The sequence below is a fragment of the Balaenoptera borealis genome (assembly GCF_965194805.1).
Source record: "Balaenoptera borealis genome assembly, chromosome: 15".
NCBI lineage: Eukaryota > Metazoa > Chordata > Mammalia > Artiodactyla > Balaenopteridae > Balaenoptera > Balaenoptera borealis.
Window position 1 is genome coordinate 66210244 of NC_138871.1, and position 25619 is coordinate 66235862.

General features: G+C 37.0%; 2 protein-coding genes across 10 annotated transcripts in view; one reads left to right on the forward strand and one right to left on the reverse strand.

Annotated features, from left to right (window-relative positions):
- NLRC4 (NLR family CARD domain containing 4) overlaps window positions 1–10929 on the forward strand; it is a 48049-nt gene extending 37120 nt beyond the window's left edge. For all 5 annotated transcript variants that reach the window (XM_082356696.1, XM_082356700.1, XM_082356699.1 and 2 more), the window contains one exon: window positions 8093–10929. In XM_082356696.1, coding sequence (XP_082212822.1) covers window positions 8093–8385 — 293 coding nt within the window. In that variant the 3' untranslated portion in view covers window positions 8386–10929. The remainder of the gene's footprint in view (window positions 1–8092) is intronic.
- Window positions 10930–11587: 658 nt separating this feature from the next.
- Window positions 11588–25619, reverse strand: part of SLC30A6 (solute carrier family 30 member 6) — a 35364-nt gene continuing 21332 nt past the window's right edge. For all 5 annotated transcript variants that reach the window (XM_082356791.1, XM_082356790.1, XM_082356793.1 and 2 more), the window contains 6 exons: window positions 24841–24889; window positions 24114–24233; window positions 21480–21582; window positions 20221–20268; window positions 19088–19156; window positions 11588–12460 (listed from right to left, as the gene is read on the reverse strand). In XM_082356791.1, coding sequence (XP_082212917.1) covers window positions 11960–12460; window positions 19088–19156; window positions 20221–20268; window positions 21480–21582; window positions 24114–24233; window positions 24841–24889 — 890 coding nt within the window. In that variant the 3' untranslated portion in view covers window positions 11588–11959. The remainder of the gene's footprint in view (window positions 12461–19087; window positions 19157–20220; window positions 20269–21479; window positions 21583–24113; window positions 24234–24840; window positions 24890–25619) is intronic.

Genomic DNA, 25619 nt, shown 5'->3' on the forward strand with positions numbered 1-25619 from the left:
ATATATATAGAACAATCACTTTGGTGTACACCTGAAACTAACACAACATTGTAAATTAACTATACTTCAATTTTAAAAATGGTTATTAAAAAAAACCCCACTGCTCTAATCTATATCCTGGATCCAGGGCTTCTCTTTCCATGGTCATTTCTGGCTGTGCATTTCTGCTCTTGTGTGACTCTAGATCTGTGTAATCTTGCCTCCTGTAGTGATTCCTTTTCCTATCCTCCAAGTCAGGGGTCCCCAACCCCCGGGCCTGCAGACCAGTACTGGTCCTCGGCCTGTTAGGAACTGGGCCGCACAGCAGGAGGTGAGGGGTGGGCCAGTGAGCAAAGCTTCATCCGCCGCTCCCCATTGCTCCCATTACCGCCTGAGCCATCTCCGCCCACCAACCCACCCCCGCTCCCCTGTCCGTGGAAAAATTGTCTTCCACGAAACCAGTCCCTGATGCCATAAAGGTTGGGGACCACTGCTCCAAGTGACTCAGATGGGTAGAACAGTCACTTATCCTTAATTTCTACTGGAAGGCCCCAGTATAATTATAGATGTAGCAGATTTACTGAATGCTTGTAAGTAATTGGGAAGGGTGGGATTACATGATAGTTCTGAATAGCAGATTAAATTTAATATTGGCACTTCCCCATTCCCAATGAGATGCAAGAACATTTCTGCCAATTCAGGCTCTAGTTGCCTGTCAACTGCCCTGTCTTCCTCCATCACCATCTCTTACAGACCCCAGCAATTCCAAAACAAACAAACAAAAAATCCCTCCATGTTATTATGAAGAGTAATTCAATTATATCTAGCACCCTAAGCCCAAACTCGGTTCAGGACCTTCCTTCACATAGCCAAAGACATATTAATGTGCTCTGTAAACAACAGGCTTCAGTTCCAGGTCTCTCCTCTACCTCTCCACCACTGGGCTCTATAAACATCAAAGAGAAGAATAGATTTATTTCCTCCATAATATGAATCATGTTAAAAGGCAGATGAAGCCAGAATTAGGGTTCATTTTGTTTTTGTACTTTTTAATTGAAGTATAACATACCCACAGAAAAGTGTACAAATCCTAAGTAGATAGTACAAGGAATTTTCATAAGGTTCACATACCCATGTAACTAGTACCCAAATCAAGAAACAGAAGATTGTCAGCTTTATAGCTCCCTTCTCCCAAGGGTAACTGCTATCCGGACTTCTAACATCATAGATTGGTCTTGACTGTTTTTGAATTTTATATAAATGGAATCATGTAGTATGTATTCTTTTATGTTTTCTTTGGTTGAACATCATGTGTGTGAAATTCATCCATATTTTTATGTGTAGTCATGGTTCATTCATTCTCATTGTTGTAAAATCTTCTATTGTGTTAACATACCCCAACTGATTTTCCCATTCTACTGTTGATAATTTGAGTAATTTTTAGTTTTTGAATATTGTGAATAGTGCTGCTATGAACAACCTTGTATATATCTTTTGCTGAACAAATGGCCACATTTCTGTTGGGTATCTATGGTGGGTTTGGATTACAGGTAAAGATTATAGGCAAGCATATGTTCAGCTTTAGTACACATGTCAGTCTTCCAATGTTCTTATATTCAATTCAGGTTTTAAAAAACAGTGGTTTTTATTATTACACACAGCAATTTATTTTTATTAGAGCACTTACCATTTGAATTTAGAGAATGTATTCATATGTCTGTCTGCCCCACTAAACTGTGAGGTCTTTGAGAACAGGCCCAGGCCATTAGACTTGGCATTGAGTATATATCCCAAACTCAATAAATATTTGTTGTATGAATGAACAAATTAACTTACAGCACTTCCACAATTTGCCATGAAATACAGGCTAGCTTGGGTTCTTAGAAACCCAATTACAGTAAATGCTATTTTCTTATATATAAAATCAACCAAAAATTCTAAAATACACTTGTATGATTTCACAACCTCTTTACTATGTCTGAACCAACCAATTGTTCAAGCCTCTAGCATAAGTTTCCTGGCTCTGGTCCATAACACCTCTCCTGGATCAGACCTGGCTTTGGGATTGCCATCCCCATTTAGTGATGGTATATGTGATGGATGAGATACAATATGCCTTGAGATGGGATAAGAAAATGCAGACTGGTAATAAGAGATGGGGAGTCTAATGAAATAAGGGCTACATAGGAAGAAGTAGGGAGGAAATATGTCATAGGAAGTATTTAATGAGATACAGGGTAGGGGAGATGCGCTGGAGACATAGGGAGTATTTTCAGAAAAGTACCTTTTTACCAAAGGTTTTAGACACCTCCTGGTCCTAACTGAAACCTGGTTCTCCCCTACAGCTCTATTTAGTCACTTTTTATTTTCTTGATTTTTATGCCTCTCAGAGTTGAAAGGCAAGGTCAGGTTCTCCTTGATTCTCATTCTGCCCTTCTAGTCCACTCCTTCTCCAACCTCATTAAGGATTCCTACTCTCATGAAGCTTAGGCCATTTAACTGGACTATGGTTTGTCCTTTGTTATTGCTATGAATTCTGAACTTCTTGTCATCTTTTCTTATTCACTGAAGCCTTTGGCAACTGTCTTACAGAATTCCTCACCCTCTAACTTTGGTCATCCACCTAGAAGACTTCACTCCTTTTGTGAAACTACTCAGGCAACACTCAGGAACCTCCTCTTTGGTCCTTCTCTTCCATTCTCCTTCACCCATCTGTGAGCATGGAATTATCAGATTATGATAATTCCACTTAAAATTGTTCTGCTTCTGAGATATTAAATTCAGATAATCCATTCTCAAACAACAACCTTCTAAATTTCCATCCTGGTTACTCAATGACTCATCACCAGTTCATTTTACTTCATTGGGACTTCCAGTCTGTTGAGTTCACTACTATCTACTTACTGAATAGCCCCTGTCTATCTTGACTTCCCTTCCTACCTAGTTTAAATTCCACCCTTCATCCTGCAAACATTCTTGTCACAATAGCTGAAACTCTCATGGCCCACAGTATTACAAGTCAATCTAGGCAATGACAGTTAGTGATGGATGTGTGTGATAGATGCAATAGTGAAATGAAGAAAGTATAATGAGAGGTGGAGTCTCTAAATAAAGAAAGACTACTTAATGAGATGCAGGGAGAAAATGAGATGTGGCGGAAAGGTATGAAATTAGATACAGTGTATTTGCTGGCAAAACTGAAAACCTGGATTGTCCTTAATTTTCCACTTTTTCTGTACCTACACTCAGGTTACTGGGGAAAATCAGACAATTTGGCAGATAGGTACACTACAAGTTTATAGTGACAAGTTTCAACAAAAATATTTAGAGCAAATGGTAAGAAAGCATTATATAATGAAACTTGTGGTATGCAGCAAAAGCAGGGCCTGAATAAAATTCTCATCATCTTAAATACTTATATTAGAAAAGAAGGCTGGAAAATTAGTAAGTTTCTAATTTAAGAAGCCAGAAAAACAGAGTAAACCCCAATACAATAAACATAAGAGTATAAATCAATGAAATAGAAAACAAAAATACAATTAAAAAAAGATTAGTAAAGCTTAAAGTTGGTTCTTTAAAAAGAGTAACAAAATAGATAAAAATTAAGCAAGACTGATCAAGAAAAAACAGAGCAACATAAATAATTTCATTAATCAAAATGGAGACATAAGCACATGAATGTGTGTAGTGGCTTTACTCATATCACATATCTGATAAGGGACTACTATCTAGACTATATAAAGAACTCTTACAACTCATTGATAAAAAGACAACTCAATGTTTAGAAAAGGCAAAGGATCTGAATAGGCATTTCTCCAAAGAAGATACATAAATGGCTAATAAGCATCAGAAAAGATGCTCAACATCATTAGCCATCAGGGAAATGCAAATCAAAGCCACAGTGAAATGCCTCTTGCCACCCACTAGGATGGTTATAATAAAACAGGTAATAACAAGTGTTGACAAGGACATAGAGAAATTGAACGCTCATATGCTGGTGGCTGGAATGTAATAGGAAATGTTTTCCTGCTTAGGAAAACATTCTGGCACCTCTTCAAAAGGTTAAACATAGAGTTACCAATTCCACCCTGAGGTACCCAAGAGAAAATGAAAATATATGTCCATACAAAAACTTGTACAGCAATGTTCATAGCATGTTTAATAGCCCGAAAGTGGAAACAACCCAAATGTCCATCACTACTGAATGGATAAACAAAATGTGATATATCCATATAATAGAGTATTATTCAGCCATAAAAAGAATGAAGTATTAGAATACACTATAACATGGATGAACCTTGAAAATATCATACTAAGTGAAAGAAACCAGTCACAAAAGACCACATTATGGTATGACTCCATCTAAATGAAATGTCCAAAATAGGCAAATCTATAGTAACAGAAAGAAGATTAATGGTTGCCAACGTTGGGGGTAGGGTGGGAATGACTGCTAGTGACTGTGGAGTTTATTCTTGGGGATGATTAAAATGTCCTGGAATTATATAGTAGTGTATAACTTTGTGAATATACTAAAACCCACTACAGTTACACTTTAAAAGGGTGAATTTTATGGTATGTGTATTATATCTCCCAAAAAAGTCCATAAAAGTATATCCTAAGCAAAGTATTTTTTAGACATAGAGTACTTGTCAAAACCACATTTTTAAAAATACAAAAGAATGATAAACTCTACATCAGAACAGTAGTTTCTTTGGGTCAGAAGGTGGCAGACGTGTACAATAGGGGGATACCACATAGTAGATCCTAGTTTTTACCCATGTTCTTATTCTCAGGCTAAGTGATAGATTCATGAGTGAATAGGTGAAATTAGTGACCTATCCAATTCTGAATACATGAGGTCTATTAAAACAATAAACACAATCTCTCAACATTTCCTGGCAATCTTACTGTGCTTCTGTATACAGCACTCTCTAAATAAACAATTTCAAACTTTATTCTCCTTAATCCACCAGTCTTCCACTATTTCACAGTGGATGTGATTCTTTTTTCCCTCTCCTTCTCCTGTTACATTATAGTAGGTCTCTCCCCTCCTATCTAAGGGCAGTCTCTCTACTCTAGCTGTGCTTCAGATCCCAGCCCTGCCCTCATTCCTGTTCAAGGACACCATTTCACCAATTATGCCCCTCTTTACTCTTTCCTATCAGTTTTTAAAGATGCTCAAATCGCTCTCATTTTAAATAAAACTCTTCCTGACTCCTATCTTCCTCCTATGGCTATCTATCATCCCGTCTTTCCCTTCAAGGCAAAAATTTATGTACCCTCAGTACATCTCCACTTCCTGATCATCCTCTGCTTCCTACTCATTCCAGCTGACTCTCTACACACCTGCATGTGTCTTAATTCAATAGAAATTTTCCAAAGTGTTTCACTTACCTGTGTAAAAGTTGACACTGAGCACTCCCCCTCCTTTTCGAAATGTTCTCTTGACTTCTATGCTACCTTGGTTACTTCTCAGTCTCCTTTGCAATGGCAATTCCTCTACATAGATATTAAATGCTCCCAATTTCTCTTAAAACTTGGTCCTAGGTGCTCTGCTCTTCTTTCCTAGAGATTACATTTAATCTTAAAGCTTTAAGTGCCATCTTAAAATTCTGACTCCCAAAATTTTGTTTCTAGCCCATCAGCAATCTGGGACTATCAGAAAGAAATCATTGCTAGCTCAGGGATCTATTTCACCTGTTCTAACTTAACCCTTTTTTAGATGACATAGTTTGATTTAAATGTTTGAGGCTGAACTCTCTTATCCAGCATGTTCTCAAAAAGACAGCCATCACATCTGAAGTCCATTATCCAGTTTGTCCTCAAAAAAAAAAAAAAAAAAAAAAAACAAACCACCACAGACCGTACTCATGTTCTAGCTCAGTGGTAAATCCTGGGCCAAATCATTCTGCCACATGGATCCTGATAATTTTCCAAGTGCCCTTTCTTGTTTTCTAATTGTATTCTTTAAAAAAAATAGCATCTTATTTTTGTTGTGTTAGACGCAGTAACTTTTTAGGGTCTCTTAAAAAAACTAGGTTTTTGAAGTTTTTTTTCTGCTCCCTATGTTGCCTCATTTTTGTTTGGCTTTTAGTCAAAGGAACAGCCTTCCTTATTGGTGGCTGTTCTCAATTGTCTAGTATCCCTATACTGTTCTCTTCACATTTTAGAGTGAAGCACAAGTTGATAGGAAGCTCTTTGCACCTGAGGGAGGGGGTTAGGTTCACTGTGGGTGATGAGGAAAGAAAAATAGACTCTTCCTTTGTGGGGCCTTTCTTTGGAGGCAATTCAATACTACCTGAGAAGGATCCTTACTCCTGAAGTATGTAAGCCCAATTGCCACTGCTCTGGAAACAAAGTGGGGTTGCAAAGCCTATTGCCTTTGTGTGCTCCCAGGGCACCCTGACCTACCACAGCACCTAACACCCATCTAATTACTTTTTTTTAAAAATTAATTTATTTTTATTGAAGTATAGTTGATTTACAATGTTGTGCCAGTAATTACTTTATAATGTACGTTTTCACACTATAAGCCCAATGAGACAGAGACCATGTATTTCCTTTTACATATCCCCAGCACCTAGCACAATCAGGGGTACATAGTAGGCACTCAAAAATGTTTGCTGAATGAATAAATGGCAAGAGCTCTGGGTCAGGGGAACTACAGGGTGGTCTCTGGCAACACTAGAGTTTTGTTTAGGATGTAGGAACCTTCAAGGATCAGAATCCTTCTACCCAGAGGATTTGAGATTCTGCCTGAAATTTGGATCGAGCCACTTGTGTTCTCCACAGCCCACGTATAGCCTACAGCTCTAAATGTCACAGATTCCTCTTCTCTCAGTAGTCTGCTCCATTAAATGAACAAAATGCATGCCCTTGATTATGGATTATGTTGCTTGTTCTTGGTTCTTGTGCTTGCGCACATTCTAGTAATTATGCAAGAAGCTCTCTTATTGATACCATTCTTTAAGCTTGGCAGACAGCCTGTATAAAGAGCTTACCCTCTGAGGATGGAATGGGCTTGAAATTCTTCTTTGTTAAAGTTCCTTGTAGGTGGTGAAATCTGTTCTACTAGTTGGGAAGGAGAAATGAAGTTGCTCTTTGGGGAAGGAGCCTTATATACAGACATGCTAATTGGCAACCAGTATTTTGACTGACCACATGCCATGCTGGGAAGCACATGGGAAAGAGGGCAGAGGCAGAAAAGACTTGAACATGAGGGATAAGAGAGAGCAGGAAGAAAGTTACCTATAAGGAAGAGAGAAGGGCTCATTATGGGAAGGAGAAACAGAGGAGAAAGTGAGGCCCTATGTATGAGCTAGGCTGGGCACAGGCTAAGCTGGTGTAACAGAAGACCCAACCACACCTTGGCTTACAGAACACAGAGCTTTATTGCCCTCTCCTATAATACTCAGAAGTGGGCAGTCCAGGCAGTTGGGGTGGCTTTGCTCTGTGCAGTCTTTCAGACCCAGAAACCTACTTTTTCTTTACTCCTCCATTCCTTAGGGTGTTATCTTTGATTTCATGGTAATGGCTAGGATGTTTACTTTCCCTTTGTAGGAGGTACTATAGAGTGCCCTATTCTGTAAGGAAAAGAGGAAGTTCCTGAAGAGTCTAGGGAGGGTTAAAAATAAGCCCAAAGCTCCAAATCTTGAGATAACTGAAGGAACTTACTTACTCAGGTTCACAGTTAGGAATATTCCAAACCCAAAGAAACAAGTTAGGTAGTGTTTGCTTCTTCAGAAGAGGAAATGACCTAATATTGTTGAAGTCCGACTCCAGTTTTGAAAACAGGTACTGAATATTTTAATTGCATCTCTCATACCTCAATTTTTATGCAATTTTCCATTTCCTGGAAGAGTCAGGAAAAGATATATAATTCATTTATATTGGTTTGCTATACTAATTACTATTTATCAGATTCCCTTACATTTTAGGAAAAATATAATTTGTAAATATAAAGGACCAGGTTCACAATCACTACTCTAACTACAGAGAATTCTGATTTCTTTCTTAAGCAAAGCACTAGTCCAAACATGGTCTCTTAAAAAAAAAAAAAAAAAAAAGCTGTTTTGCTTCCAGCTAACACACTTATTTCTATTCTTTTACTCAGGTGCATTTTTTGAAAAGAACCTTCTGAAAAACTTCCAGCAGCTGGATTTGGCAGGAAATTGTGTGAGCAGTGATGGATGGCTTGCCTTCATGAGTGTATTTGAGAATCTTAAGCAATTGGTGTTTTTTGACTTCAGTACTAAAAGACTTTTACCTGATGCATCATTAGTCAGAAAACTTAGCCATGTGTTATCCAAATTAACTTTTCTCCAAGAAGCTAGGCTTGTTGGGTGGCAATTTGATGACGATGACGTCAGTGTTATTAAAGGTGCTTTTAAACTAGTAACTGCTTAAATAAAGGGTACTCTAAGCCCATGAATGCTCTGGAGACCCCATTACTTTCAGCCTGGTGATTTAAAAATCTTTGCTCATCTAGTCCAAGAGTCTGAAAGTAAATGGCAATCCACTATACACCTAAAAAATATCCTTCAGTGTCTGCCTAACTCACCCCTTCTAAACTTTTTCTTCTTTTACTGGTATCAGGATGATGTGTGGCACCATCACCTCCTTAGCTGGCCTCTTCCATGGAAATCTACTTTCTTAGTTTCATCATTCAAGTAAAAAGGAAAAGGAAAAGAGGAGGATGCCAAGAAAATGAGCCCAAAGAAGAGGAGGAAATGGGAGGGAGTTTAACTTGACATGTATAAATAGTTCTGGTGTCCCATCACTTCTACTAGGATTATCAGTTACTTGAAGGGGACTCCTGTTTATCCTTGTATTCCCTTTGGTCTCAAGAATAGCAGGTCACCAAAATTTATATATTGTATGCACATTTACTTAGTACAGGGCCTGGCATGTACTATACTCTCGACAAGCATTTGCTGAATATGGGATAAAGTTACCAATAAAGAACAGGCCAAAATTATTTAAAAGCAGAGAGAAAACTCCATGTATGTTCTTTATTCAAACAGTTTAATTCAAACAATTTGGAATGTAAAAAGTATTTTCTTACATAAGAAGCAGATCAGACTCCCCAAAAAGATCAGCAATCTTTAGTTAAGTGAAAAATTGGCAGTTTATGAGTAGCTAAATCAGAGGCTTGAATGAGTAGCTAAACCAGTTGCTGATACATGTATGTAATTCCATCTGTGACTTCAGAGATTAAGGAAGAAAGAAAAAATGGACCCCATTATTTTGTACCCTATGGAAGCTAAGGGTACCCTGCCCTAATCTTTTCCCCACCACCTCCAAAAATAATCCTTCCCCACAAAGAAAGAAGTCTAAGAAAAATCTGTTTAATCTAAACAGATTTAAGTCAAGGCAAATCTGAAATAAACAAAAACCAAAATGGTGTCAGCCTGTAGTTTAACCCTCTGCTCTCATGGCACCTCCAATTAATGGCTCGGGTATTGGAATAGGTAACACTTGGCCTGTATGTTGAGGTAGTCACTGAAAAGAAATACTAGGTACAATATTCCGTTTCACAAGTGGGCATATATTCTGCAGATTTAATCATACAATTTTAGAGCTGATAGTTTACAGATCAACTACTTCATTTCCCACCCTAACTTTACAGATGAGAAACCTCATAGAAGTTAAATGACTTGCCCATGGTTATAAAACTACCTATATAGTGGCAGCATGAGGATCGGAACCCAAATCTCTCGTCTTCTAGTCCAGTGTTTTTTTTCCGTTATAATATAGCAGTTTCTCAAACAGGATTAATCATATTCCATGAAGCTTGCTCTTAATCACAAACCATGGGTCAAGTACTTAATTCAAACTTGCTTCTTTGTCTAGCTTCAAGTAACTCTGTGGCAAGATTTACCAGTAAGGCTACTACATCTAGGCCTGTGCTGGCCAAGCTTCTTATTTTCATATCCAGAACCTGGTCAGATCTTGGCAAATAAGACTTCTTTATATAATAATGCCTGGAACAATGTCACCTGAAGCAGTTGGCATTACTGAATTTCAGCAAGTAGAGCCAATTCTTTCAGAACCCATATGTAACTTCTCAAATAGTGTAGGTGAGTATCAAAGCACCTTTGGAAGGACAATTAATTGCACAGGTGTTACCTCTAAATGGGTGTTGAGGAAATAGGCATTTAACATCTCACAGAACTGTGTTCAGTACCTGGGCACTTTAAAAATCCCCTGGAGATGGAGAAGACATGCATAGCATGGTAGCACATACCTCTTAATCATCACTCAGTACACGGCAGTTCTTCAGATTTCATGCATGACCCGAATTCACGTTTAGATGAGGTCAATGGAGGAAAAATCACCCTGTAATAGTAGACCAATAATAGGTATAGTAATAGTTGGAGAACATAAGACAAATGTCAAGGAACAGGTTGCCTTATCACATTTTACAAAGTTTCACTTTCCCCGGCAGTCAAGGTAGCGTGGGCTCTATTTCTTCAGCAGGTCAAGTGCCTGAACAGGGTTGTAGATGTCAAAGATAATGATCAACTCCTCATCAAGCAAAAGTTATTTGGTACATGGTCACTTATTATCACAGGATGACTACAATTCTGCTTGACAGAGATGGCTTCTTAGATGTTTATGATTCTACTGTGAAGAAACAGGATTTGGGAGTGTTGCTCATATTTAAAAGAGGATGAGTTTATTGAAGAAACTTGCAAATTCTAAAAAAAAAAAAAAATCTTCTCTAGATAGCTGCTGATGGCTGGAAATGTCATAAATCTTCAGGAGTACTGGATTCTAGAAAAGTTGAATCCACTCTCAAAATCCATTTTTAAAACCTAATTATAAAACTCATGATAAAATGAAAAAAAAATCTCACAGGTAATCTGTGACTACTGTTTGTTATACTTTTTATAAGTAATGCTGGCCATGTTAGAAAGTCCTTAACATTTGCATTTGGAAAATAATTTACATGATTCTCACACTTCAATTCACTATTTTCAATAAAGCAAAACAAAATAAGTTAGAAACTGCCTAATGCAGATATAACAATACTGTATTCTATAACCTAAGGTCCACTATGTTTTGGTAAAATTATATAATGTAAACTCAAATTGTTCATGCCACTTTGAAAAAAGATCAAATCGTATTACTACGTATGGAATTCCACCTATTTTGGTAATAATATATGTGATATATTTTGTTAATAAAATGAGAAATTAAAGTCAACCAATGAAAGGTGACAAAAAAGATAAATCTATCATTATGTCAGTATTTGGTTGAATGTAAGACAGAAAACTGGGATTCCTTCACTGCATATCACCTAAGGATTTGGTATTTATTTAACCAAAATAAAACACTTTGAGAATGATGGGCCACTTACAAATGTATTGAAATTTTTTAATGAGAAAAACTATTAAAAAACTGATAAGTAAAAATTTTAAATTGTGCCAGATGGTAAAATATGTTTTAAAATTTCTGATAAAAATGTTTGCTTTTACTTTGCAAGACATAATTCAGGAGGACCTCAAAGGAAAATGTAGCAATTATGTTTGGAAAATCTATAAAAGAGACTTCTACTTTTAAAATGGACTTTTTCTTTTCCTAAAACGTGTACTCAAGAAGCATGTTTATAAATTTCACTGAAGAAAGTATTATATTTTTAATAATGTGACAGATCCACTCCATCAAGTGGCTCTCTTATAAAGGTAGTGTTATATCACACTGCGGTCAACTACGAAACCAAAGATAGCAAAATTCAAATTTAGAGAAACAGCTTTCTAAAGGAAGCCTATTTAAAGCCTATAACATTTAGAAGGTTCTCACTGCCCCAAATACATTTTACAAAAATATAGTTTCATTGGTTTCATGAAATGTGAACAAACCTACTATTCTCTAATTAGAGTAAATGATTGAACAGTCGAGGCAAAGTTGGATTACTAAATAAACTGAAAGTCAAGGAGTCAATGTTCCTCATAAAAATAAATTAAATTACAGTACATCATGGTCTTGGTTGTCCAATTCTATTGTTAGTTCCATATCTACTTGGTATATTTGTAAAACCAGTCCTGAATCCTTGGGTTGCTCCAATTCCTGGAACTCCAAGTCCTTGATTAAGCATGCTGCTATAAGGTGTGTGTCCATGATTAAGACCCAAACCATAAGGTCTTGTTTGAGTATTTAGAAGAATAACTGGGCTCACGTTTTTTCCAGGGGTGTTAAATGAAAATTCTGGAGGTGGACTACTGGGTTTAGCTGGAGTTGATGTAACAGGGTTTGAATCGTCAGTACCCTTTAAAGGAGGCATTGGGATTATGTGATGATCTGAGAAGTTTAGGACATTGGCTGCAACAGGCCCAGACAGTAAGGCAGGCCTGATCCAATCATCCTTGAAAATCTGAACAGTCAGAGTAGATACTAGTGTGTACAGCCTGTTGGTCACATGAGCAAGAACCATTTGTTCGTTTGCATCTCGTCGAATTCTCACATGAACAGATCCAGCCTAAAAGGGACAAAATCATACGAAAGAGACTGCTTAGAATTATACTACTGAAAATTCCATTAGAAATGAACATTTTATTTATGATTTGGTTGTAACATTACTTGGTATTTTCTTTAAAACAAGAGAAAACTTAATGTCTTGAGATTCTTTAAAGACTACTTAGTAGTAATTATCAATGTAAAGAGTTAATAAAATAATTTATGACTCTAAACAAAATGTGACTTTTTAAAATATTAAAAAAAGAAATCCATGTAGGAGGAAGGCAGACATGTTGTAACACAAGGCAGAATACAAATGAAGTATATGGAAAATGCACTGAAAGGGCAGAGAAGGCAGGTATTAATTCAATTGAGGAAGACTTCAAAAGAAGATGGCATTTGATCTGGGTTGGTGGTCAAATGAAATTTCAAAAGGCAGAGACAGGCATTCTAAGCTGAGGGAATAGCAATTAAAACCCACGGCATGTTTGGGCAAGAATAAGCAATATTATTATATAAAAAGAAGTACAATATTTCAGGGAGCAGAAAAAGAATGAAAGAGAGAAAAGACAGGAAGAAAAGGAAGAGGAAAGGAGGAAACAAGGAAAGGAAGAACAGAAAGAAGAAAGAAAGATAGGTTAGGTAATAGAGGTAAAAAGAAAGGCTAGGAGGGGGTTCTAAAAACCATGAATAAGGAGTTTTAGTTGCAGCAATCAAACAGAAGTAAAATAATTAGCATTCAGAAAAATTACAGTTATGGATAATTGCTAATTAGTTAGGAAATGACTGCAACAGTCTAGGTTAGAAATGAAGAAGACTGAGATTGGACAGATATAGTGGGACCAGAGAGGGACAGATGGATTCATGATATTCCATGGGAGATCTTAATTCTCAACTGGATATAATGAATGAGGGAGATGAAGTCATCAAAGACAATCTCAAGGTTTCTAGCCTAGGTTACTAGGATAGAGAGCACCAGGCATTACAATGATGGTTAGAAGTATGCTTATTAACTTGATAAGATGTTCATCATACATTTTGTCTTTAAAAGATAGTAAAATAACAGGTACAACAATGATCATATTTTGATTAAAACACACACAGAAAAATATCAAGAATGATATCACATGATCATCTCAATAGATGAAGAAAAAGCATTTGACAAAATTCAACATCCGTTTACGATAAAAACTCTCGACAAAGTTGGTATATAGGGAACATACATCAAAATAATAAAGGCCATTTATGACAAACACACAGCTAACATCATACTCAATGATGAAAAGCTGAAAGCTTTTCCTCTAAGATCAGGAATAAGACAAGGATGCCCACTCTTGACATTTCTATTTAACATAGTATTAGAAGTCCTAGCCACAACAATCAGAGGAGAATAAGAAGTAAGATGCATCCAAATTGGAAGGGAAGAAGTAAAATTATCACTATTTGCAGAAGACATGATACTATATATAAAAAACCCTAAACTATTAGAACTAATAAATGAATTCAGTAAAGTTTCAGGACATAAAACTAATATATAGAAATCTGTTCCATTTCTATATACTAATAATGAACTATCAAAAAGAAAAATCAAGAAAATCCCACTTACAATTGAATCAAAAAGGATAAAATATCTAGGAATAAATTTAACAAAGGAAGGCTTCCCCAGTGGTGCAGTGGTTAAGAATCCGCCCGCCAATGCAGGGGACACGGGTTCTAGACCTGGTCCATGAAGATTCCACATGCTGCGGAGCAACTAAGCCCGTGAGCCACAACTACTGAGCCTGCGCTCTAGAGCCCGCGAGCCACAGCTACTGAAGCCCGTGTGCCTAGAGCCCATGCTCCACAACAAGAGGAGCCACTGCAATGAGAAGCCCACGCACCACAACAAAGAGCAGCCCCCGCTCGCCGCAACTAGAGAAAGCCCGCATGCAGCAACGAAGACTCAATGCAGCCAAAATAAATAAAATAAAATAAATTAATTAAGAAAAAAAAATTTAACCAAGGAGGTAAAAGACCCATACTCTATAAGGCACCGATGAAAGAAACTAAAGATGATACCAATAAATGGAAATATAGTTTGTGTTCATGGATTGGATGAATTAATATTGTTAAAATGTCCATACTACACAAAGCAATCTACAGATTTAATGCAACCCTATCAAAATACCCATGGCATTTTTCACAGAACTAGAACAAGTAATCCCAAAATTTATGTGGAACCACAAAAGACCCCAAATAGCCAAAGCAATCTTGAGAAGGAAGAACAAAGGTATTACGCTCCCTGACTTCAAATTATACTATAAAAGTTATAGTAATCAAAACAGTATAGTACTGGTACAAAAACAGACACATAGATCAATGGAACAGAACAGAGAGCCCAGAAATAAACTCACACACATATGGTCAATTAATCGACAACAAAGGAGGTAGAAAACACAATGGGGAAAAGACAGTCCCTTCAATAAGTGGTGCTGGGAAAACTGGACAGTTACACGCAAAAGAATGAAACTAGAACATTTTCTCATACCATATACACAAACTTAAAACAGATCAAAGACTTAAATTTAACACCTGAAACCATAAAACTCCTAGAAGAAAACACAGGCAGAAAGGTCTTTAACATCAGTCTTCTCAGTATTTTTTTGATCTGCCTCCTCAGGCAAGGGCCACAGACGCAAAAATAAACAAATGGGACCTAATCAAACTAGAAAACTTTTGCACAGTGAAGGAAACCATCAATAAAATGAAAAGGCAACCTAGTGAATGGGAGAAGATATGTGCAAACGATATGTCTGATAAGGATATAAAGAACTCATACAATTCAACCCAAAAAATAAAAAAACCTAATTAAAAAATGGCCTTGGGGGACTTCCCTGCTGGTCCAATGGTTAAGACTCCGTGCTTCTACTGCAGGGGGCACAGGTTTGGTCCCTGGTGGGGGAACTAAGATCCCGCATGCCACGTGGTGTGGCCAGGAGAAAAAAAAAAAGGGCTTGGGATTAACAAACACACACTACTATATATAAAACAGATAACCAACAAGCACCTACTGTATAGCCCAGGGAACTCTGCTCAATATTCTGTAATAACCTATATGGGTAAAGAATCTGAAAAAGAATGAACGTATGTATATGTATAACAATCACTTTGCTGTACACCTGAAACTAACACAACATTGTAAATGAACTACACTCCAATTAAAAAAAAAGTGGGGGTGCAGGCAGAGGACCTGAACAGGCATTTTTCCAAAGAAGACATAACAAAAGGCCAACAGGAACATGAAAAGATGCTCAACATCACTCATCATCAGGGAAACGCAAATCAAAATCACAATGAGATTTCACCTCATACCTATCAAAATGGCCACTGTCAAAAAGATTAAAAAATAACAAGTGTTGGCAAAGATATGGAGAAAAGGGAACCACAGTACATCACTGGTGAGAATGTAAAGTGGTACAGCTACTACAGAAAACTGTACAGAGGTTCCTAAAAAAATTAAAAACGAAACTACCATACAATCCAGCAATTCCACTCCTGGGTATTTATCTGAAGAAAATGAAAACACTAATTCAAAAAGATAAATGCACCCCAATGTTCATAGCGGTATTATTTACAATAGCCAAGATATGGAAGCAACCTAAGTGCCCATTGACAGATAAATGGATACAGACATGGTATACGTGTAGAGTGGAATATTACTCAGCCACAAAAAGAATGAAATCTTGCCATTTGCGACAACCTGGATGGACCTGAAGGGTATTATGCTTAGCGAAATAAGTCAGATGGAGAAAGACAAATACTGTATGTTTCCACTTACATGTGGAATCTAAAAAACAAAACAAATGAACAACCAGAATAAAACAGAAATAGACTCAGAGATACAGAGAACTAATGGTTACCAGAGGAGAGAGGGGTGAGGGAAGGGGCAAAATAGGTGAAGGGTTATTAAGAAATACAAACTAACAGTTATAAAGTAAATAAGTCACAGGGATGTAATGTACAGCACAGGGAATACAGTCAATATTTTATAATATAGTGTGGTGTATAATCTATAAGAATATCAAATCACTATGTTGGGGGGAAAAAAGAATGACAGCACTTATCTCTAGATGGTAGAATTATTAAGGATTTTTGTTCTTTTTGACTTAATTATAAGTTCTAATTTTTCTAACAATGGGGTATATTTGTATAATAAAAACTTAAAAATACGTACTAAAAAAACAAGCAAAAAACAGAACAAAAATATATAGTAAATAAAATATATAGCAGACATTGTTGAGTTTTAGATAAACTCAAATTTCAAAAAAAGAAAAAATTGTAACAGCACCTAAATTAGCAAAATAGTTGGCTTAGTTACAATGGGTCTAAATCTATGGCTTGAGCACTAGTAAGAGAGTTATTGCTAATCATGAGATAAAGAAAATATCTTACTGCTTGAATTTGACTTCCATTTTACTACTTTTAGGTAAGACAAGCCATGTCCACAAATCGAGTCATCTTTGATTTCCCCCTTTCCTTTGCCACTGTGAGATGGTAATCTCACAGTTTTCACTATACAAAATTATAAAAGATACTGTATCTCCTCTTTCAGTCTGATATGGAAGTCAAAGCAATTAAAATAAGTGAAAACCATTTCCAAGTATGAGCTTGAACAGTGTCCTATGATAATGGTGTTTGCATTAATCTATGGCTTTTGTGACAATTATTCCTGGCAGCTCAAAAGCTTGTTTTATTAATTTCCTTTGTCTTAATTAGGCAACACATCTGTGTAGCTGTTGGATGGCCAAGTTCTGAACAGCAGAGATGATTGTGTTTATAAGCCACCCAGCTAAATAAACACTTGTCTACTAGTTTGTTACTATCAGTACAATTAAAACAATGATTAAAAGTGAACTGTAAGGGGGCTTTCCCTGGTGGCACAGTGGATAGGACTCCACACTCCCAATGCAGGGAGGGCCTGGGTTCGATCCCTGGTCAGGGAACTAGATCCCACATGCGTGCTGCAACTAAGGAGCCCACGAGCCAAACTAAGGAGCTCACTTGCCTCAACTAAGACCTGGCACAACCAAATAAATAAAATAAATAAATAAATATTAAAAAAAAAAAAAAAAGTGAACTGCAAGGGACTTCCCTGGTGGCGCAGTGGTTAAGAATCCACCTGCCAATGCAGGGGACACGGGTTCGATCCCTGGTCTGGAGAGATCCCACATGCTGCAGAGCAACTAAGCCCATATGCCACAACTACTGAGCCTGCACTCTAGAGCCCGCTAGCTGCAACTACTGAGCCCACGTCCTGCAACTACTGAAGCCCACATGCTCTAGGGCCCTCAAACTGCAACTACTGAGCCCATGTGCTGCAACTACTGAAGCCCCCGCGCCTAGAGCCCGTGCTTCACAACAAGAGAAGCCCCCACTCGCCGCAACTAGAGAAAGCCTGCACACAGCAACGAAGACCCAATGCAGCCAAAAAACAAATAAATTATTAAAAATCTTTTAGGCATAGAAGCAAAAAGATCAAGTCACATATAAAGATGAAAAAAAAATCAGACTATGTATCATCAGGCTTTATCACCATAATGCTTTATGCCAGAGGAAAATGGAGTAATATATTTAAGAAACTCAAGGAAATAAAATATGTGCTCAGGATTTTATATCCAGCTAAATGATTTTCAAGTATAATGTTCACAACTGTTTTCAACATTCAAAAATTTAGGGAATATTTTTCCCAAGGGCCTTTCCTGAAGAATTTACTAGAGAATGAGTTTTAGATATCCAAAATGACTAGAGAGGGGAAGAGAAGGAGAAGGAAGAGATGAAGCAGCAGCCATTTTCTGCTGAAAGAGTATAAGCCTGAAACTAAAGACTGCAAAGTAGTGATATCATTGAGCTGTTGGACCAACCATAATCTGCCTACCTCTGAAATCTGTGTTATGTTACAAAAGTCAAATCCAATTTTTTTTTAAAAATGATATTGTAGAAGAGTAGTATTTAATAACATGGAAAACTGTTCATTATATATTAAGTGAAAAGAGATTATAAAACAGCATGACCTCATTTTCTAAAGAGAGTTAAGTATATAAGTATTAATACCAAAACATCCATAGGATTATGGTTGTTTAAATTTTTTTTTTTTCTGGGTACTTTCTTGTATTTTCCTCGTCATTTGTGACACAGGAATAAAATCATGCCATAACAAAATCTCTTTGGTAATGAGGTCTAAATTGGACTAGAAATCACAGAATTTTATGCTGAAGCAGCTGTTATTATAACTCTTTAACATATTCAGCAAAAATCTCCAAAATTAGAACGGTAATAAAAAAGAAAATAATTGCACATTTTACTTCTGCAACATTTTTGTATTTAGGAATGTATGACTATGGATTTTTCTTTTTTGGACAGCCTAGTATTGAGATCATTTAGTTTGAAAGGAAAAAAATGAATGAAGAAAAACATTCCTTAATCTCAATTAGGTTACTAAATCCATCTATATTTTTTACTTTATTTAACAGAAATGGGAATCAAAGGATCTACAAAAACTTTAAAGAAATACTTTTTTCAGTTTTAAAAAGTATAAACTATGTTTATAAACTTTGTTTCATAACTATGGTTTAAGCTATGTTTAAACTAAAGTAATATATAGAAAGCATACCAATGAGCCAAAACCTAGGGTCCAAAAATGCTCATTTCGGACTTCCAAAACTCCATCCAAGGTAGATACCTAATCAAAAACACAGAAACAGGGCTTTTGTATTTGACATATCCAACACAATTCAGTCACATTATGGATTTGCTGTAAGCCTAGAAATGACATGGCCAAACCCTGCCTGAAGACACTCATTAGCCAAGAGAGGTCCCAGACCATTCACTCCAGATACCATTTCTGCTTGTTCAATACTGAGCCAGGGCCTTCTTTTCCAGTGTCTTCTCTGCACCAATCCCTCAAGAATCAGGTCTTTACTTCCCTCATTCACACCTTGTTCAACAGTGTGTAGTTCTTTTCATCTTATTAGTATAGTATATATTTACATCCAGCACTTGTGGTATCAGAATTTTTTTGTCTTCTCAATCATTTCTTTCTCTGGATTCCCTTTTAACAAATTTCTGTACAATATAGGATGTTATTTGGATGTGGGCCAAAAGGAAATTCCAAGGCCAGATATACAGTGTGTGGCCCATTGATACAGTGGCACAGACCCCACTAGCTGAAGCAAGTGGCCAGCTATATTGATCAAAGTGGCCTCTGTGATACTGACAACGAATAGTTTAAAACACTCTCAACATCCAAATAATTTGATTATCTTATTCCTTCATTAACAGTTGGAATTTTATAACAATACAAAATCTAAACCTACAGATCAAGATATTAGGTGCTGAAGCAATCACCATGTAAAGGTGGCCTCTGACTTAATCAAAATCCTAGGTTTGAATACAAAATCATAAAAATCACAGCATTTATATAGCAAATAGTGTGGTCTTTAGACCATTACTGTCTACATTTATTGGGTTGGCCAAAAAGGCCGTTTCGGTTTTTCATAACATCTTATGGAAAAATTCAAATGCACTTTCTGGCCAACCCAATATTTCAAGTGAATGTGGCTTCCAGACTGCACAATTCGTCAAATTGTTCTATTTTTGTCACTATGTTATGCCTCCTACTGTATCATTGTAAAGAACAAAAACTTCCCTAAAATAAAATTCTAGAAAGAGTTGAAATTATTTGTACCCACTCTTTGCATTCTCTAATTATAAAGTAAAATGATTTTACTTATTATTCCATCTTACCTCTCTGATAAGTTTGTCCAACTGACCAATAACATGGGGTGGTGTTGTCTGGGGAAAAAAATAAAATAAAATATGAATCTAGAGAGAGAAAAAACTTTTGCAACAGTAGCCCTGACACACAAAAAATTGGGTTATACACCAGCCTTTGCTTTGTTTCACATGTGCCCTATCATGATTTAGGGAAGAAAGGCTTTAATTGACCCACTAATAAAGCAGCATCAGGAATCAGCCCACGCTTATTTCTTATCTTGCAAAAGAGCTGCTATCTCTAAAACCAAATAAGCCTTAAAGAACCAAATAATCAACAAAAAAATCTTTAAGAAAGTAAAATTTTGTATAAGGCATAGCACTATAAAACTAATATGTTACTGTTATTACTACTTCTGGAGAGGGAGATACAACCCACAGGTTTTAGAAAAGGCATGAGGAAAAGACAGAAGGAAAAGCAGTGCTTACACATTCATCTAGTCCTGGGAAACTACCTTTCTATTCAGGTGCTTGTCTATAGGTGTTCCTATTGTTTCAATAAGTAGTGATTCCTCATTTTAAATTTTAAATTTAAAAGTCTCACTAATTCAAGAATAGAAAATAAGAAAACAATCATAACCGGATTATACAATAGCCAAAGCACATTTATTAGGGGAAAATGAGTATCTAAAAAAGATTTTAAGTAATATTGTTTTCACTTGAAACATTATTAGAGGCAAATTTTTTTCATTTATGCTTTTGTCTTACAGCTACATGAAGATCTGTGCCTATTTTGTGCATCAATAGAACTTCACCTGGTTCTTTTTTTTTATAAATTTATTTATTTATTTTTTTATTTTTGGCTGAGCTGGGTCTTCGTTGCTGCGTGTGGGTTTTCTCTAGTTGCAGCGAGCGGGGGCTACTCTTCATTTTGGTGCGAGGGCTTCTCATTGCGGTGGCTTCCCTTGTTGCAGAGCACAGGCTCTAGAGCGCAGGCTCAACAGTTGTGGCGCACAGGCTTAGCTGCTCCGCGGCATGTGGGATCTTCCCGGACCAGGGCTCGAACCCGTGTCCCCTGCACTGGCAGGCGGATTCTTAACCACTGCGCCACCAGGGAAGTACCATCTGGTTCTTACTATTCAAATTTCAGAGATTATTGTTTGGCTTCATTTCCAACAGTGCCCTCCAGTAGCTAAAAATTTCGTCATCTGGTAGAAGAACCCATATCGTTTTATAATCTGGTAAAAGAACATAGCTAATTTTAAGCATGCATATTGAAAGAAGACCCTTACCTGGAGTAATACTTTCCCACTGTACACACTCATGGGATACATAGTGCCAAATGTCATCAGAGCAATGGCTATGGCTGATGCAGTATCTACAGCAAAATAATTACTGAAAAGAAAAAACAATTCTAAATCTTAAATGTATGCTTCACTGGGCTTCTTACAATTTAATCTACAAACTTTAATTATCTAAAGCAACAGGACTGTTTTACCACAGCTGGCCACTACTGGCAATGAGAGCATCTCAAAGGAAAATAAAAGGTTTTCAGGATCCCTTTCTTGCCGAAGTTTAGGGGGAAATAACTAATAATTATGTTAATTAGTGTGACGAGAGATGATGAAGAAAAATAATGTGAGCATTTCCCCACAATGTATTTTCAATCTACTTGTCAACTATAAATATTTCATATATATTTATTATTTTCAATCTACTTGTCAACTATAAATATTTCATATATATTTATTTTATATTTTATTTATTTTATAAATAGAAACCTTTAACTAGTAATTTCTGATACAGGAAGACCAATAGAATTCATCAGTGATTCTATCAATTTTGCTGTAAACAATAACTCCAATAATTACTATTAAAATTTTTCAAATTCCCCAGGAACTTCACAGGGTGAGATTCTCCAGGAATTTGTTACAGCAACATTGTGACTGAAATGCAACATCTCATCAGTAGTTCACTGTTCTATTAACAAGACAGACCAAAATGCCAATGGTTACAAAGTTGATCATGTACTCTTTTTCACTTTTTCCCATATGTTGGGAATAGAAAATGAGTAAAGACATAGATCCTGCCTTTGAAATGGCAGGAAACATACATGTGAAAAATATAATAAAGGACTTTGGGTACAAAGGAGAAGTCCTACAGGGTATCATGGATGCACAAAGGAGTGAGTGGCAAGCCTCCTGGGGTAGGGATAATGCAGAAAGGCTAAATATAAAAAGAGGTGACAGGGGTTTCCCTGGAGGTCCAGTGGTTAAGACTCCGCGTTTCCACTGTGGGGGGGGCGCAGGATCGATCCCTGGTCGGGGAAGTTCCACATGCTGCGAGGTGCGGCAAAAAAAGAAAAAAAAAAAAAAATGAGGTGACATTTGAGCGGAGCCTTCAAGATGAGCAAGATGATGGGACCAAGATACTGTAGACAGTGAAAGCAGCATGTGCAAGGGCATGAAAACCCTGATGCAGCAATGAAACTATCAACAGCTAAGTATATATAGATAGACGGATGGCTAGTAAGGTTGGTAGAAGCTTCACTGTGTTAACAACTTTTAATTTTTCTAAGTATCCAAAAGAGAATTTTGAAACAGGAAACTATGTTCCAATTTGCAACTTTTAATGATCAGTAGCAAAATAGCAGATAACTAAAGATGTGTGAGAATAAAAATTATAAGATGAGAAGACTATTCTAATTAGGCCAAGGAAATGATCATAAAGGCCTCAATTTAGGAAAAAGAATGGGAAGAAGGGAAAGATAATATTAAAAAGAAAGATTAAACAAGAGTAGGTGACAAGACTATTGTTTACAACAGCCAAGACATGGAAACAACTTACGTTTCTGTTGACAGATAAATGGATAAAGAAAATGTGGCATATACATACATAAATATATACACAATGGAATATTAGTCAGCCATAAGAATGAAATCCTGCCATTTGTGACATGGATGGACCTTGAGGGCATTATGCTAAGTGAAATAAGCCAGACACAAAAGGACAAATATGTATAATTTCATTTATATGAAGTACTTAGAGTAGTCAGATGCATAGAGACAGAAAGTAGGATAGTGGTTGTCAGGGGCTGGGGGGAGGTAGAATGGGTAGTAATTATTTAATGGGTACAGTTTCAGTTAGGGAAGATGAAAAAGTTCTGGAGGTGGATCGTGATGATGACTGCACAACAAAGTGAATGTACTAAATGCCTGTGAAAGTACTGAACTGTATGCTTGGAAATGGTTAAAATGGTAAATTTTATTTTATGTATGTTTTAACACAATTTAAAAGCAGAATGCAAAGGAATAGACAGTAGTAGCATTCACTGAGACACAAAGTACAAGAAAATGCAGTTTTGGGGATGGGGGGAAATAGGTTCAGTTGAGGTGGACATGAAAAGAAGGTATGCTTTTTGGAATTCAGTAGAGATCTGGGCTAGAAATAAAAATGTAGGAATCACATAGAGGTAGTAAATAAAAACATAATTGTATGTGATATGCTAGGAGAGTACGCAAAACGGCAGGGAGTCAACGAATCACGTCATAAAATTAAGCTTAAGGCTGCTAAAGTCTCTTTCCTAACAGACTTGCTTTTTTTAAAGTTGATTCACATCTACTTCCTCTCTTCCCTCGCTCAGCAACAGTCGCTGTGATTTATCTCTCTTTTATCCTCCTCTTCTCAGTTTCACTCATCAGGTCAGCAGTAAGGAATTTAAACAGTTTTCCAGCCTGCATTATAGACTGTGGTGAAAACTTCTTATTGAATCCAACCCCCATAATTTTTCAGATGAAGACACTTGAGGACAAGACTTGACCAAAGTTGCACAGGTCACAAGCAAACATGCTATGAGCTTAATCCCTAGCCATCCTACTGATGCCCCAGGAATCGAAACACACTTGATAGCAATAAAAAATACTTACTTAATTTCAATTAGCATATAAGTAATACAAAGAGCAAATGCTCCAGCAAGATCAATCAAAACAAATGGATTCATTCGGGGAAGGAAGATACTGCTAAGTCCTGGAATAATTCCACACAAGCTATGAAAAAACAAATAAAAAGAGTATTCATTAGTAGAACTTACATAATACTGATGAAAGTCGTATAAAAGATGACTTGTATTTTCGTATCATACATCTTTTAAAGAAAGCAAAGAGAATTTGGGAACAAAACTCTCACTCGTAAAGGTCTCTTTTGTATCATCAATTAAAAAGTAAGAAAAAGTAAAGGGAGAATAAGAATCTGATCTGGGGGCTTCCCTGGTGGCGCAGTGGTTGAGAATCTGCCTGCCAATGCAGGGGACACGGGTTCGAGCCCTGGTCTGGGAAGATCCCACATGCCGCGGAGCAACTAGGCCCGTGAGCCACAACTACTGAGCCTGCGCGTCTGGAGCCTGTGCTCCGCAACAAGAGAGGCCGCAATAGTGAGAGGCCCGCGCACCGCGATGAAGAGTGGCCCCCACTTGCCGCAACTAGAGAAAGCCCTTGCACAGAAACGAAGACCCAACACAGCCAAAAAAAAAAAAAAAATAAGAAGCTGATCTGTGAGATTCATGTAGTAACCTCAGCAATAATAATGCTGAGACAGATGCATTTCTTGGGCATTCCTTTAACGTTATGTATATCATGAAATCCTATAACATCTTACCTTCGACTAAGATCTGCAACATGCTCTTGAAGCCAACTCGTACTAGCAGCTTTAAAAAGAAAATACTTAAATTATGTATGTAGAATAAACCATTATCAGAAATACTTGATTCTTAAATTTAAAAAATAAGTTCGGTCATGACTGTGTAACATTACAAAAGATCACGTTATTCCTCAAATCTAGAACTTTTTTCTCTTTTACGCCTTTAGGATACTAAATGAAAAGCAGTTTCAACTGCAGTATACAGTTGACCTGAAGGAATAAGTGAACTTAACGTATTTCATTGTTACTATTAATTTGAAGTTTTAAAGGCTTATTATAGTGTAAAGCAAAGCTTCCTAACCAGTGTGCTGAGAATGGGTTGCAGGTACACCGATTACTGACTCGCTCAGCTCTCAGAAAGGCCAGGTGGGAATCCGGCTACATGCAGACGCCTGTCACCTACTGTCCCTGGACAAGCAGCCTCCAGGCTCAAGCACCCTCTTACCTTTATCCCAGGGTGCTACAGAAATTCTCATTTTTTTATGTGTACCACGATGTAAAAAAGATCGGCAAGCCATATAAAAAGTAGCCTGGTACAGCAGTTTAAGAGCAGACTCTGATGCCAGAATACCTGGCTTCAACCCCAGCTCTGCCCTTAACTAGATGTGTAGCCTGAGACAAGTGACAATCTCTCAGGGTCTCAGTGTAAAATGGGGATAATATCAATAAAATGATTTACCTATGGTTATAGGAAGAATTAAATGGGTTCTATGTAAAGCGTTTATCACAGTGCCTGG